The sequence below is a fragment of the Pungitius pungitius genome, chromosome 6 (genome assembly GCF_949316345.1).
Source record: "Pungitius pungitius chromosome 6, fPunPun2.1, whole genome shotgun sequence".
Classification (NCBI taxonomy): domain Eukaryota; kingdom Metazoa; phylum Chordata; class Actinopteri; order Perciformes; family Gasterosteidae; genus Pungitius; species Pungitius pungitius.
This window is the reverse complement of record NC_084905.1, coordinates 9,821,323-9,835,818: the sequence shown is the minus strand read 5'-3', so window position 1 is coordinate 9,835,818 and position 14,496 is coordinate 9,821,323. Positions and strand designations below refer to the sequence as shown.

The following is a 14,496-nucleotide window of genomic DNA, read 5'->3' as shown; positions in this document are numbered from 1 at the left end:
TCTTTGATTCCTGTTGAAATGTGATACAGACATAAGATTATCCAGCATTTCCTTTAGGGCTGACGACAGACTGCTTTAGTTTCCTGCTTGAATGACTCAGATTGAAAGTAAGTAGCACAGTAAAGTAGCATTGGGCTATGCTGTAAATTAGTGGTTTGATGAGGACACACACTATAAATACTGCTTTATAAACAGCAGAGGAAAAATGTGTGTAGTGTTCTCTTGATGATTAATCATACACTTAATCAAGATGCTCCTTGAGCATTTTGATAACATAATTTTTATATTGCAGGGAAATTATATATTCTTCAAGAAATAGATTTTGTACCATTTCAGAAATTGATTTTATATTGTTGAAAGGATTTGTGTATATCAATATGAGCACAATATGACAATATCTCATATATCATTTGCAAAGGAACAAACACCACATCAGTGAACAACTAAGGAAACCTGGCAAATCAACAACCTTTTGGGTCAGACGCTTGCTCTGTCAAAAAAGCTATTACGTTGTAAATGGCCAGCACACGGTGGTAGTAGTAGTAGTAGTAGTAGTGCTTTACTAGTTTTGCATCCCCTCAAAATGCTTTATCAGGGTTCACAGTGCCATCTGGCCATCAGTAACTAGCAATCACATCCTTCACACACTTGAGTCACAGCTAAAGGAGCAATGTTAGGGTTAAGTGTCTTGCCCAAGGACACACAGGCATGTGGCTCAGCGGGACCTTTGGATCGATCTGCCAATCCTCTAAATGGAGGACAACCGTGCTCTCTATTCACCCACGAACACATTGTTCAACCAACACCCAGAGGAGATCGATGCTGGCTCCTCACTAGCTAAAGTCACTTGTGCCATCTAGTGGCCATCTTTCAAATGACTTTTGAGAGAGTTTATTGGTGAGACAAATCCCATTCGCTATGCTCAGTGCACCTAAACAGGGCAGTACAACACCAGCAGGGTTGAAATGATTTGAGAGTTGGAGAAGATGAATCTTTTGAGGATGATTTACCAGTTAATGATAATGGTACAAAGTCACATTTTCAAGTTACATGATTAGTAAATGCAATTTAATTTCAGTATAAAAACATATGTTCTGTGAAGGCCTGAGTTTGTAAAAGAGCATTACTGAACAAAGAGCACCATGAAGACCGAGGTGCTCACCAAACAGCTCAGGGATAAAGTTGTAGCTAAGTATGAAGCAGGGTTAGGTTATAAAAGAATATCCAAAGCTTTGAAATTTTTCACAGGGTACCATAAAATCCATCATCAAGGAATCGAAAGAATATGGCACAACCACAAACCTACCAAGAAAAGGCTGTCCACCCAAACTGACCAGCCAGAAAAAGAGAAAATGAATCAGAAAAGCGACCAAGAGGCCCATGGGAACTCTGGGGGGGATGCAAAGATCCTTAGCTCAGGGGGGAGAATCTGTCTAGAGGACAACTATTAACCATGTGCTCCACAAATCTGGCCACTATGGAATAGTGGCTATAAGAAAGCCACTGTTCAAAGTAAACCAAGATAAATCACGTTTGGAGTTTGCCACAAGCCATGTGGGAAACACAGCAAACATAAGGAAGAAGCTGTGAACTAGTCAGACTGAGGGGAAGATGGATGGAACCAAATACAGGGCCATCCTTGAAGAGCACACAATCTGCAGAAGACTTGAGACTGTTTGGACTGAAGCATCTTTTTCAAACCTGTATGAAAGCATCTGGATGAATTAAGTGCTCATTTTTACTTACATGGATACAGATGCAACATATTTACTGAAATGTCAAGCTGCATAACACTTGTTGGATTACAGTGTTATTTTTCTTTCCAGCATTGAGTAGTGTTTCAGACAATTGTGTGGCTTACTGAAAAACTGGTCATTAATTATTGGGACCATGACATCATATCTTCAAGTTAATCTATCGGGTATATTTTTATCTTATTTTCTAGTGGTCAGCTCAAGATGACAGACAGGCTATAGTTTAAGCAAGTTTATCTTTCGAATTACTAAAATGGTTTAGGATAGTACACAGTAAAAGAAAACTGGTAAAAAGAAGGTCAAATGACTGGCAGCAGCTGCTGCTAAACAAAAACCGTAAAGTTAAGGTCAAATAACTTAATTCTAATGAAGTGCGAAAAACCATAAATTTACAGGAATTTTCCTTAACAATTTTACAGAGAAACACACATGGCTTCCTCCCACAGTCCAAAGACATGCTCTGGGGATTAGGTTAAATGGTGACTCTAAATTGCCTGTAGGTGTGTGGGTGTGAATGGTTGTTTGTCTGCCCTGCAACCAATCTAAGGTGTACCCCTTCTCTCACCTGAAGTTGGCTACTCCAGCCCCCCTGCGACCCTGTGTCCAGCATAAGTGGTTTGAAGATGGATGAAAGTTTCCAACCCCTACTCTAATTGAAAATAGTGTCGATTTATGAAAAGCTTATATTTCATGAGAATTGACAATGTGTTACAGAACAAATCTGTAAAATAATAGTGTTTTACTGCAAAACCTTTGGTGATCCACTCTCTGACGATTAGGTTAGTTGGTCACTCTAGTGTGGCTGTGACTTTAAATGGTTTGTGTCTCTTGCCGAGTCTGTCCCCTCCCCTGCAATGTCACACTCTGTGTGAAGAATACACCACCTTGAGGTTGACTTACAGCTCTACAATACACCTTTCTTTTACAGTGGCCAAAACACAATACCGTAATGTCTTATCTGTCATTTCTCAGTACGGTGTTATACCGTATTTTCAACAGGTACGGTGTTTTAACGCAAATTACTGTCAACAAGTTTAAAATATTTCACCGTATTTTAAACAGATTTTTTTTACAGTACGCTTTTACAGCTAAGTTAGTTTGTACAGTTGATTTTTTATGTTGCAATGTCTTCCTTCCACGTAATTATAATAACACTAAAAGGGAAAAATATATGCATATTCATTATGAATTATTATTATTATTATTCTCACAACAGTATGGCCTTGTAGCTTTTGCCTCAAGTTCACAGAGCTTGTCATGTTTGTTTAGCCTGATAAAACATGCAGTGTCTTTACTGATTATAGAAAGTAAACAGTGTTGCCAAAGCTGACCTATACAGTTGAAGATTGACAGGGTCTGCTCACTGTTTCATCAAGCCGTTTTATTAAAAGAGTTCTCTGTCCTGCCATGGGTAAGAGGCCCCGGCCACTGCTCTCCAGCTACCTCCTCAGCCTCTAGCCTCAGCTCAGCCTCAGTCTACATCCAGAACATGATTAAGCCTTACCTTTGTGTCCGCTCACTCCGCTCTGCATCTGTCTATTGAGCTAAACACTTAATAACTTCATTTCAGTAGAACTTTTGCTCCTACTTATAGCACTATTTGGCTTTCTTGAAGAAATCATGCGTTATTGATTCTTGGTTCGTACCCTCATGGTTGAATGCACTTAGTCCTAGTTGCTTTGGATAAATGCGTTAACTAAATAAAATGTAATGTACTGTTAGGCTTAGGCTTAACTGACTTTGAACTTTAAAACAAGTGTAAATAAAGCAATTAAGTCTCATTGTTAGAAACTGTGGTGGAAAAGATATTATCAATTTCCACATAACACAGAAAAGATATCCACGCCACAGAACAAAATTAATCTTTTAAAGCTTTTTGCCTTGCAAAGAAGATTCAATGGTCGTACAGACTGCAGACAGTGCATAACAAGTAACTAACTAGAAAACAGTATTGTCCAATGTAACAGATACAGAAACACCTCCCACACAATTCACTTTCCAAGGTCAGCATAGTAAGATAGCAGAGGAAGAAACAAAGACATCCATTGAGACGAGTCAAACCCTGACAGGTGGCCTCTTGGTATCTAATATGGTATTGAAAGCAAGGTTGGGAGTCAGGATGGTCAAACTGTCTGTGTTACCAACATGTTCCTAGACTAAACACTGCAGATGTTCTAAATGTTCTCACCTTCACCATCAAGCAGAGTTGCAAGCACAATCTCTCCTTTGTAGCTCACCTTGTTCCGCACTTCAATCTAATAAATATAATGTACGATGCTATGGCCGGTATTTGCTAGCCACTAATGATAGATCGCAGACTACTTTCCGGTCAGACACAGAAGCTTCGGTAAACACAATCAAATTGTGATGTACACGCTGTCCCCCACTCCCCCCGCGTTGTGTTCAGTGTGAAAGCACCTTGATTTCCCTAGCATCCTCCTCAGATCTCCCCTCCTTTGTACATACATACAGATATAATTGATCTGATATTTTTTATATTTAATTCAATGAACTGGTTATTAACTGGTTATTTATTTTTTAATTTTTAAACTCGAGCCAGTTGACTCTTGACTTCTCGTCCCCTTCCGGGCCGGTTAGAGAACCCTTCCTTGTTCAGAGAGGTTCAAACCTCACAATATGCATGACACGAAAAAGCACAGTTTGCCTTTTTCTTATTTTTAATTCAAATGAAATCAATTTCAGCTAAAAGTAATAATGCAGTATTAAGGCAGAGGAGTTTCCATCTATCTTCTCTTCTGAGTTAAGGACAAAGTGCGAGAAGAATGTCACCCAGCTGTCAAAATATTCGGGGATCATACAGCAGTAGGAGTCTGCACTGCAGTAAATAATAAAAAATCTCCAAAAATATATTTGACTGGAAGAGTTTTTTAAATACATAACTTTACTTTGTACATGTAAATGACCATAACTGGCCAAAGTGAATCAGCTTAAAGTAAGTTCTGAATCAAACATAAAAAAACATTATGTGTTGTTTAATTTAAGCTTGTTGTTTAGCGCTTCGCAGAAAAAGAACATTGTGTGCTTGGTGTAACAAGAGAAATCATGTTGAACTGTTGTGATGTTTGAATTTGAGAGTGCATAAACTTTAGTACCACTCCGAACCCTTCCCCCTCCTCCCCCCACGCACGCACACAGACACACACACACACCACCACCCCGCCCCCATTCCCCACCCCAGAAGAACTGACACAGGGCCAGAGGGCTTCGTTTCTGAAAAGCTCACTGTAGTCCTCTCTGTGTTTCCCTCGAGCCCGGTCAGGATGAGGGCGGCTCTATTGCTTGTGTATCTCCTTCCTGTGCTGACAGTGATAGCACAGTCAGCACCAGGTAAGAAAATGCTTTGTTTTACCTCATATTAGGACATGGCGTTCTGATTCTCTGGTCACTATGACAAATGCTCAGCTTCATTTTTTTTATTTCCTATTTGCCCAAAAGGTCTAACACATAATCTAACACAAATAAATTGCAGTAGATAAGACTGACGATATTGACATTTGACCTGTAAAATGTAAAAAGGGTATGTTGATTTATGACAAAGAAATGAGATATCCATGGTCTTTTAAGTTAAAGTGTAGTATTGAGAAATAAATTCAACCTATTGTTCACAATAAATGTATTCTTCAGACGGACCACATTTCTGTTGACCCTTCTCCAAGGCATACTAACGTTTTGTTGATTAGTGTTTTTGTGAAGTGTTTCTGATCTGTGGCAGAAACAGGCAAGGAGTTATGAGCATAATTCATTCCCCCTAATTAGATGCTATAGAGTCCAGCCGCCTCCTCCTGGTTGTAGCTTCTGGTCTATCGGTTTGACTGGGTGTTGTACCCAGGCACAAAACACATTAGACAGGAGAACCTACGCCCTTTCCTTGGCGCAGGGTAATTTATTCAGGGGGGTGAAGTGAGCCATCTCATAATACCGATCAATAACCAACAGAATTACTGTCTTGTAGTGTTTACACAGATACATATCTTGCTGTGTATCTGCCCCAATACCATGAACTGCTAGGCCCTCATTCTGGCTGTTGCTCTCCATTCTCCATCGCTCCAACCTATGCCGGGACAGCTCTTTCGGAGCGTAATCACAAGAAGTTACTTGTTACGAATGTGTATCAAGGTTTTTATTTTTATGTGTCTCCCAACAGCCTGTTGTCCGTCACTCCTCTATACACAAAAAACACAATTAGTGATTGATTACAGAATTGACATTCATTGTAACCCAGCACAAACATTTGACCCTTAAACACAAAAATCATACTTATATCTTCAACAGGGAGCGATGACCCTGTGGTCTCTCTAAAAAATGGCAGAATCAGAGGGCAATACGTGATGGTGAAAGGCTCAGGGAGGAGGGTGGCGCAATACCTGGGACTCCCCTTTTCCCGGCCACCTATTGGACCCCTCCGCTTTTCTGCTCCCCAGGATACAGAACCCTGGGAGGGGGAGAAAGATTGCACTTGCCAGCCTCCCATGTAAGACCAGCTCAACACTGAAATGTCCATTAAAGTGACATTATTTTCTTTCTGGATAACCCTCACTTCATCCTCTTTCTCATTCAGGTGCATCCAAGACCGAGAAACGGTTGTTAGCGTTTCTAGGACCATGTCAATGCAATACACCCCACCAGAGGTTTCAGAGGACTGTCTGTATCTGAACATTCACACTCCAGCTGAGGCAACAAAAGGGGACAAATTGCCGGTGGGTTAAACAGACAGCATGTAGGTGTGGACAAGACAGAATCTCGTCTCAGTAGAAATGTAATCTTGTAAACATGATAGTTGAAGGACTTGATGGGATTCTAGAGTAAGATAGTCATGTTACCGTTGTCTACATCTTTCTTTATCCTGAGTATAGAACTGTTTCATTTCAGCTTTCATTTTGTGTTCAATTGTACCATCCAAGTGTCTCAATGGCACTATAGAGTTAATAGTAATAATAATGATTGGGCGATTTAAAAGAGGTAAAACTACTACAGCAGATATTTAAACCAGTGGTTCTTAACTGGTCTGGCTCCAGGACCCACCATCACCCCTTAATGACGAGCCGCGACCCAAATCGATCAGTCAACGGGGGGGGGGTGCTAGCGGTGTCGGTGTTGAGGGGGGGGGGAGGGGTACACAGGGGTAAGTGGTTTACAGTCACACCTTTCTGTCCTAATTCCCCCTGGATTCAAATTGAAGATACACCTACTGAGAAAAATTACAATGCTGCATCTGTTGAGTAGGTTCTACTAAAATAAGCAAATTTACACACGTTAAGAAAACATATTTGTCATTATTTTCACGTCAGTGTCGTCAGAGTGCTCTGGTTTCCGGAGAGATACGCCTCCCAAAGGATCCAGCAAGGATTACAAGGGCCTAGGGGACAACTCCTCTCTCTCAGATACCGTGTACACCAGAGGAACAGACTCTGCCTCCCTCTATACTTTAAGAGGTTGAGGTGGTAAATCTGCGTATCTCCACACCTGTCAGACCGCACCACCTCATAGTTGCCACAACATGAACGAGGCGCCCTGGTCAGTCAGAATTTCTTTCGGGATCCCGACCTGGGAGATGACCTATAACAGAGCCTGTGTGACACTTGCAGGAATGCACTGCCTTGGGGTATCGCGTTGCGTAATGCACTAGGACTAACACAAAGAGATATCAGTGTGCACTCTGGTGAAATGGACCTCTATTAATGGCACAGGGCGCCAACGCGCCCTCCGGATGGTCGGGTGGTTTCCCAAATATAAAAGTTTCCCATGTAGCCATATTTTCCCAGTGGCTCTTTGGCACCAACAACTGGGTTTTTTTCTGACCTGACTGAGGGTCACAGGTTCCTAATCTTTGAAAAGTGTGGATATGACCAATGATGCTATGCAATCACTCATAGTGTCAGGGTATGTGCTGCTGGTGCGGAGGGAGGCAGGCCTCATACGCAGAGTTTCAAGGTTTCCAAAAGGTGCTCTTTATTCCAAAACTAGAGCGGTGCTCCAACAGCAGGTAGGCTGACATTAACAATTACGCGACAGGGGACAACAGGCACACAGGGCTTAAATACACTAGGGAGGTGCAGGTGATTGGACACAGGTGGAAACAATCAGGCAATCACAGGACAAGGCAGGAAGTGAAGCTAACCCAGGGACACATGAGACATGAAACTGCAAAAAAACAGGAAGGAGAACCAAACCGTGACACATAGTTTGCGTTGTTTAATGAATATTCCTTAAGCAACTATAAACAATACAGTTTTGTAAACATTACATTCACCTTATAGTAATCCTGCCTATAAAGTATTTTGTTTGTAATGCATCAAGAAGCTCCTTCTGTACTTTCTGAGATCAGCTGTGACCAGCAGGCTCCTGTCTTGTGTGTTAGGTAATGGTGTGGATCCATGGAGGAGGGCTGTCAATGGGTGCAGCTTCTCAGTATGAAGGCGCTTCATTGGCTGCATATGAAAACATAGTGGTGGTTATTATTCAGTATCGCCTCGGCATCCTAGGATTCTTCAGGTAAGTTTGTGTTGCTCTTCACATTTCTGACTGTCTCCAATAAAGGGAACACCTTTAAAGTATCACAATGACCATTTCCAGACTTTACTTGCTGAAAAGATTTTCCTTATTCAAAGCACTGGAGACGAGCACGCACAGGGCAACTGGGGGTTCATGGATCAGCTAGCAGCACTGAGATGGGTGCAGGAAAACATTGAGGCCTTTGGCGGTGATCCACAAACTGTCACAGTGGCTGGAGAATCCGCAGGAGGAATCAGTGCATCAATATTGGTAGGAAAATCAGTCATCAGAAGAAAAGAAACATTTATAGAGACATACATTTCAAATTTTGAACAGCGTTGCTCAATCATGTTAATGCATAGGTGTCATTCCTTATGAACAGACTCTCTCTCCAGAAGCAAGAGGACTGTTTCAGAGGGCAATTTTTCAAAGTGGAGTGGCAACACTTGGCACTTACACTACAAAACTTCCCTTGGGTCATGCCCAGGTACTGTGATATGTAACTGAGCAAGACTATTTGCTGAACTGTTGTTGTTTGTCAAATCCACACCTTCATCCCCAGGGAACTATAATCCCCTACAAGGGCTGGGTAAATGTATTAAACAGATAAACAACTGGATGTGCCAGAAGCTTCGTTAATTAAACAAAGATAAACAGTAGTAATTGTTTTTGGGGCCAAATAGGATGATTGAAAAAGTCAGAAATGTAGGTGTAGCCATACACAGACAATTACAAAATCACCTGGAGAATATATATATTTCAAACTCGTCCATGCATTCATCTTCCGTAAACTTTACTACCGTAACAGTGTGTTCACGGGTCTCAGTAAAAGTCAATCAGTCAGAATGCTGCAGCTTGAGTCCTCACTAACATCACTTTAGCTCTGAGGTCTTTACACTGTCGTCCTATCCAAAAAACTGACTAAAATCCTGCAGTTGGTTTATAAAGCACTGAATGATTTGGGACCAAAATACATGCCCGACCTGCTGCTACCTTATGAACCATCCCAACCCCCTAGGTCATCAGGGGCTGGTCTCCTTTCTGTTCCAGTCAGAACCAAACACGGAGAAGCAGCTTTAATTCTTCTACTTCACATACTGTATCTGGAACAAGCTCCCAGAAAGCTTGAGACTCTTCAAATTAAGTCTGAAGGCGTTTCTGTTTGCTGCTGCTTTTAATTGAACCAGATTCTTGCTGTTTCATTAACTGCAGTCCAACTTAAATGTCCTTCTTTCACCTTATGTTTGGATGGTTTTATGTAGTACTTTGAATTGCCTGGTTGTTGAAATGTGCTATACAAATAAATTCCCTTGCCTTGCAGTGGTTTCATCAGAACTCACTTAAAGGTCGATTAGAGCAGAGTTCCGCGAAAGAAAAACAAATAAGGGCCATAATCTGCACAGTCAGGGCCGACTGTGGCTCAGTGGTAGAAAAGGGCTGTCCTTGAAAAAGAATATCAGCAGTTAAATCCCTGGCTCCGCTAATCTACTTGGAAGACAGGAAAAGTGTTATAACATGCCCAGTATACTAAGCAGCTTCGTAGAGATGAAGGGGACTTGCATTAAAATAGCTTATGTTACCTGTTACCTAAGTTAAATTACATATTTTTTATGACTGTAATTATTTACATTTATATCAGCACAGTGTTATGTCTGAGAGGTCGGGACCATGAGGTGAGGCGTGGGTGCATACAAAATAAAGACCAACAAAGATTCCAAACTAAATGTCTTGTATTCATTCCAAAAAAAGGTCAACTTAAATCCGATAAAAAACGCTCCAAAATCAACAAAAACTCTTCTGTCTTTCATGTTCCTCCTCGGTAACGTTGCCTGCTTAACTCCCCACTCCTGTCCTTTTCTCCTTTCCAACCACCCCGAACCCCCATCAGGGTAATCGGCATCATTTTCTTCAGCTGGGCAGCTGCCTGGGGCCCAGCTGCCTTGCCAACTGGGAGTTGTGGTTCTTCTGGATGGGAATGTACCTCCCATTGGAGGACCAGACCTCTCAGGACAAGTTTTCAAAATAAATGGATCAGAGATCAAGTAGAATTGCTAGCCATGTACTAAAATAGTGTAATGGGTTAGACATTATAGTTAAGGTGAGTGTGAGGCATTTCAGCAAAGTACTAGTATTCTGCATCAACTTGCTAACTGCTAGTGCTTTCATACCTACTGGGTTAAAATAAATATTTGTATCAGGACACATGTGGAAGTACTTGTAAATTTATGTTTTTTATGGCTCTCTTTCTTATACCTAGATTGTTGCCAACCTTAGTGGATGCAACTTCAGCAGCACAGAGGAACTGGTTGTGTGTATGAGGGGGAAAAGTGAAGAGGAGCTGGTTGATGCAACTAAAAAGGTAAACAGTCTTATGTGACCACAAGTTATTGAAAAGTATTTAGCTGTGATTTGATTGGGTGCTTTATTGCATTTAAAGAATCCTGCTGTCATTAGAGTGATTAGGATGCCAGCACCAATCAGAAAGCCGTCTTGATCTAGTTTCTTAGTGTGTATCAGATGAAAGAACATTTCTAAATGGTGGATTACTAAAAGTGTAAGGAAAAGGTGTATGTTTGCCAAAGAAACCATCTGACATAACACAGAGGTTGAACAAACTAATATAAAACTTACCTAAAAATATTTCATTTTATCCGGGTTCTGTGTATTTGAAGCGTTGTCACTAACCTTAGCCAGAAGGTGTCAGTCTGTGAACACATTTGGCTGGATATCAGTAAGTTGTGTTGTATGTTTAGATGAGAATCTTCCTGGGAGCCGTGGTGGACGGAGTGTTTCTCACTGACACAGCGGCAGAGCTGCTCAAGAGAAGTGAAGTGTTGAGGGTTCCAGTGATGATGGGAATAACCAACCATGAGTTTGGATGGATCCTGCCTCAGGTCATAGTAGTCAATGCTTTCTCTTTCACCATTCGGGCATTAGACACTTAACACAGCCTCTTCGACAACTCCAGTACCTGGTTTCCTTGTGTTAAGTTATTTGTACTTTATATTGAACTATGGAACATTGTCCCATCAGAGCTTCGCCCCACCTGGCTGGGAGAACGGCATGAACAGAGAGTCTGTGCTGACAGTGATGAACATGTTCAACCCTACAGGGGTGAGATCTTTGAGCGCTGATGATCAATTAATTTGAATTGAAGCAGAGGAGTTGTTTTTTTAATAATTTCACCTAATAATTTCACCTGAATAAGAAGTTGTTTTCTATTTCCATTAATACGATTTTTTATTTAGCTATTTATTTAAAACAGGATGGAAGCATCAAAAGTAAAGTGTAATTCAGTTGTCAAATGTTAATTCATGCTTCACGGGGAAAACTTGAGGTAAACAAGTATTTTCATAAACAAATTGTATATCTAGAATGTGTATCAATGTGCCTTTGATTGAGGTTAACAGTACGTGTGGGGAGCTAAAGATGTGGAATGCATTGGCTGAGGTGCAGACTAGGAAGCCACCAGCTGTCAATGATAACGATTCAATATTTTTATTGATCTAATTTAGAATTAGTTTGTAAACTGGAAAACGTGTGGTCCAACCTGGTCGTACACAGCTTTCAACACAACCCCACTGTAAACACGGACCATCCTCCTTTTTAGGTTTCATGGGATAAAAATAAGTTAAAATTTGGATAGCAGGTAATCACGTAGTTAAAAATGATCTCAGTCTTCATCATGGAAAAATTGGTTTGGTTAAGTGCAAAGTTTAACAACTAAACTGAACTAAACAAGTTTCCTCCCACAACATTGAAAAGCTCTTTCTTGCTATATGCATATTGAAGTTACCAAATTACACTTATGGAGCAGGATTTTGAAGAGTAAATTTTGGTCCTGAAGCCCTTCTTGTTCATACTCGGGTCAAACTTCAGTAGCCAGAAGAAACCAGAAGCAAAATAAGCTTTTTAGTCTGACAAAAAATATGGCTTATAAAGAGGAGAGTTCGTTTTTCAACCTATTGACACTTAGTGTCTCCTAATCATGCAGCAGACCTTTGACCAACAAAGTCGTCGGGCAAACGCATTCATCACATGTTCATCCCATTGGACCTAAAAAGTATCTATACAGGGAACAGGCCAGGCCTATTGAGCAGCTACACCAGCAGAAGCGAAACCTTGTGATCAAACCCTCCTCCCTCCTCCAGGCTTCCGCTGCTAACAATCTCATCGCTGACGAGTACATGAAAGATGCCCAAACACCAGAAGACATCAGAGATGTCTTCACAGAGATGGTGGGAGACCTGCTGATGACGCTGCCTGTTCTCATGGTGGCTGGATACCACTTAGGTCAGAGAGCTCATCTGGAGAGTGCACAGACATCCACGTTCTGTCTGGAGATGAATTAATGCTTTTGGAATCGCACGAGGGAAGCCTCAGTGGTCATACATACCTCTAAGATGATCTTATAGATACTTTCTCCTCCATGTATTCAGATGCAGGCGTTCCGGTTTACATGTATGAGTTTGTGTACAGTGCTGACATTCACAAAAACAACAGACCCAGCTTTGTGAAGGCAGATCATGCAGATGATGTCGGCTTTGTGTTTGGTGCATGTTTCTGGAGTGGACATATACAAATCACAGGTGGGTTAGACATCTTGTGTCATTGCAAACATGTGAGGGTTATAGTAATATTAACAGGCATGGCCGCTTGCCTAACTTCTGGGAAGGGTGGAAAAAATCAAAGACATCTTTTTCAGGCAACATCACCACGGAGGATGAGAGACTCTGCAGGACCACGATGTCATACTGGGGCAGTTTCATACGGACTGGGTGAGTAGGCAAGGACAACAATATCATTAGAGCTGCGCTTAATGTGTTTTCACAAAGAAACCTTATGAAAAAACTTCCCCAAAAAATTATTGGGGAGAAAATATGGAATAAATCCATCGAGGAAGGTTTAAGCATCTTTCACATTACGTTGTGGCTGACTGTCACGTGTACAGCAATTTAATGACTTCTATAAATATTACATCACTACAATTCTAATACTAGTCATGATCACACATATTATAATTTGCATGCTCTTCTGCTTAAATCCCTAACACTCGCCTAGGTTTACTGCTTTGCTTACGCAGGGATATAAATGTTACACAGACCAGCCAACTGGGGGAATGGGCGAATCTCATTTTTTGATACGCAAACATATCAAAAATACGTGTTCTCCGTTCCAGCTCTGATGCAGCACACACTCACTCATTGACCAATGTAAATCAAATCCAGAAGCATGCAAATACTGAGAAAAACATACAGCAAGAGCAAATACTGGCGAACACACAACTGCGGATGTGAGGAGCAGGTGAGAGGCTCGGTCACCAGAGCCCTCCCCGTCAGGGCAGGGCCGAAGCACTCCTAAATAGAAGCAAAGAATCAAACTTAACAATTGCAATTTAATGAAAAGTAATTTTCTCTGGGAAAATTACAGTTTAGCTAAAACACAGGGAACTAATACAAACAAAAAGGTAATCTAACTAAACAATTACCAAAATAAAGAAACACAGAACAGAAATAAAATGGCAGAACAAAACAGGCCTGGACTTTGCCTCCCCATCACACCTTTTCCGGGCCTCCCTGAGGAGCTGGATCTGTGGCACAAACAAGAACGATCACCAATGGCCAAATCATTTACCTATGAACTGAGATTGAAAACACCTACCAGCTCACTGGATTGTCAAGCCACATTCTGACAGCAAAAGAGGACACACTGACAGCAGCTTCATTATGAGCCGCTTTTATACTGTGCCTAATGTGTGTAGCAGGAAGTAGGAGGTACCAAGGCCTGCCTGAACATTTCCTAATTCCTATAGTGACATGTTTGTTTGTGTCTGCAGCTCTCCCAACGGCCCTGGACTCAATGTCTGGCCCCCGTATGACAGAAAGAAGCAGGAGTACTTGGAGCTCGGCAAGACGCAGACAGTGAGACAGAAACTGAGGGAGGACCGGGTCCATTTTGCTACTGTCATCCTGCCTCAGAAGCTGGAACAGTTAGCAGCAGCAGCAGCAGCAGCAGTAGCAGCAGCCAAAGCTGGCGACTGATCTCTAAGCGCCATGTTTTATGCCTCTTCACTGAAGTCTGAATGTCAATCTCGGCGCACACCCATGTTTAGAAATGATTTACTGGTTTTCTTTAGCAAGTCTTTTAATTCCTTCCAAGTGTCTCTTTTGACATTTTGTAATATAGCTGTCATTAAAGAACCCTTTCATTGCAAAGATAGAAAATGTGT

At 41.4% G+C, this 14,496-nt stretch overlaps 1 protein-coding gene across 1 annotated transcript; it reads left to right on the top strand.

The window, feature by feature from the left end:
- The first annotated feature begins 4,956 nt into the window (after window positions 1-4,956).
- LOC119196397 (carboxylesterase 5A-like) lies at window positions 4,957-14,490 on the top strand. The gene is made up of 13 exons (XM_037452051.2): window positions 4,957-5,102; window positions 6,048-6,246; window positions 6,334-6,472; window positions 8,134-8,267; window positions 8,384-8,537; window positions 8,650-8,754; window positions 10,525-10,626; window positions 11,021-11,161; window positions 11,301-11,381; window positions 12,419-12,560; window positions 12,707-12,856; window positions 12,973-13,045; window positions 14,104-14,490. The coding sequence occupies exons 1-13, from the start codon at window positions 5,036-5,038 to the stop codon at window positions 14,306-14,308; spliced, it is 1,692 nt and encodes a 563-aa protein (XP_037307948.2). The 5' UTR covers window positions 4,957-5,035; the 3' UTR covers window positions 14,309-14,490.
- Window positions 14,491-14,496: the final 6 nt, after the last annotated feature.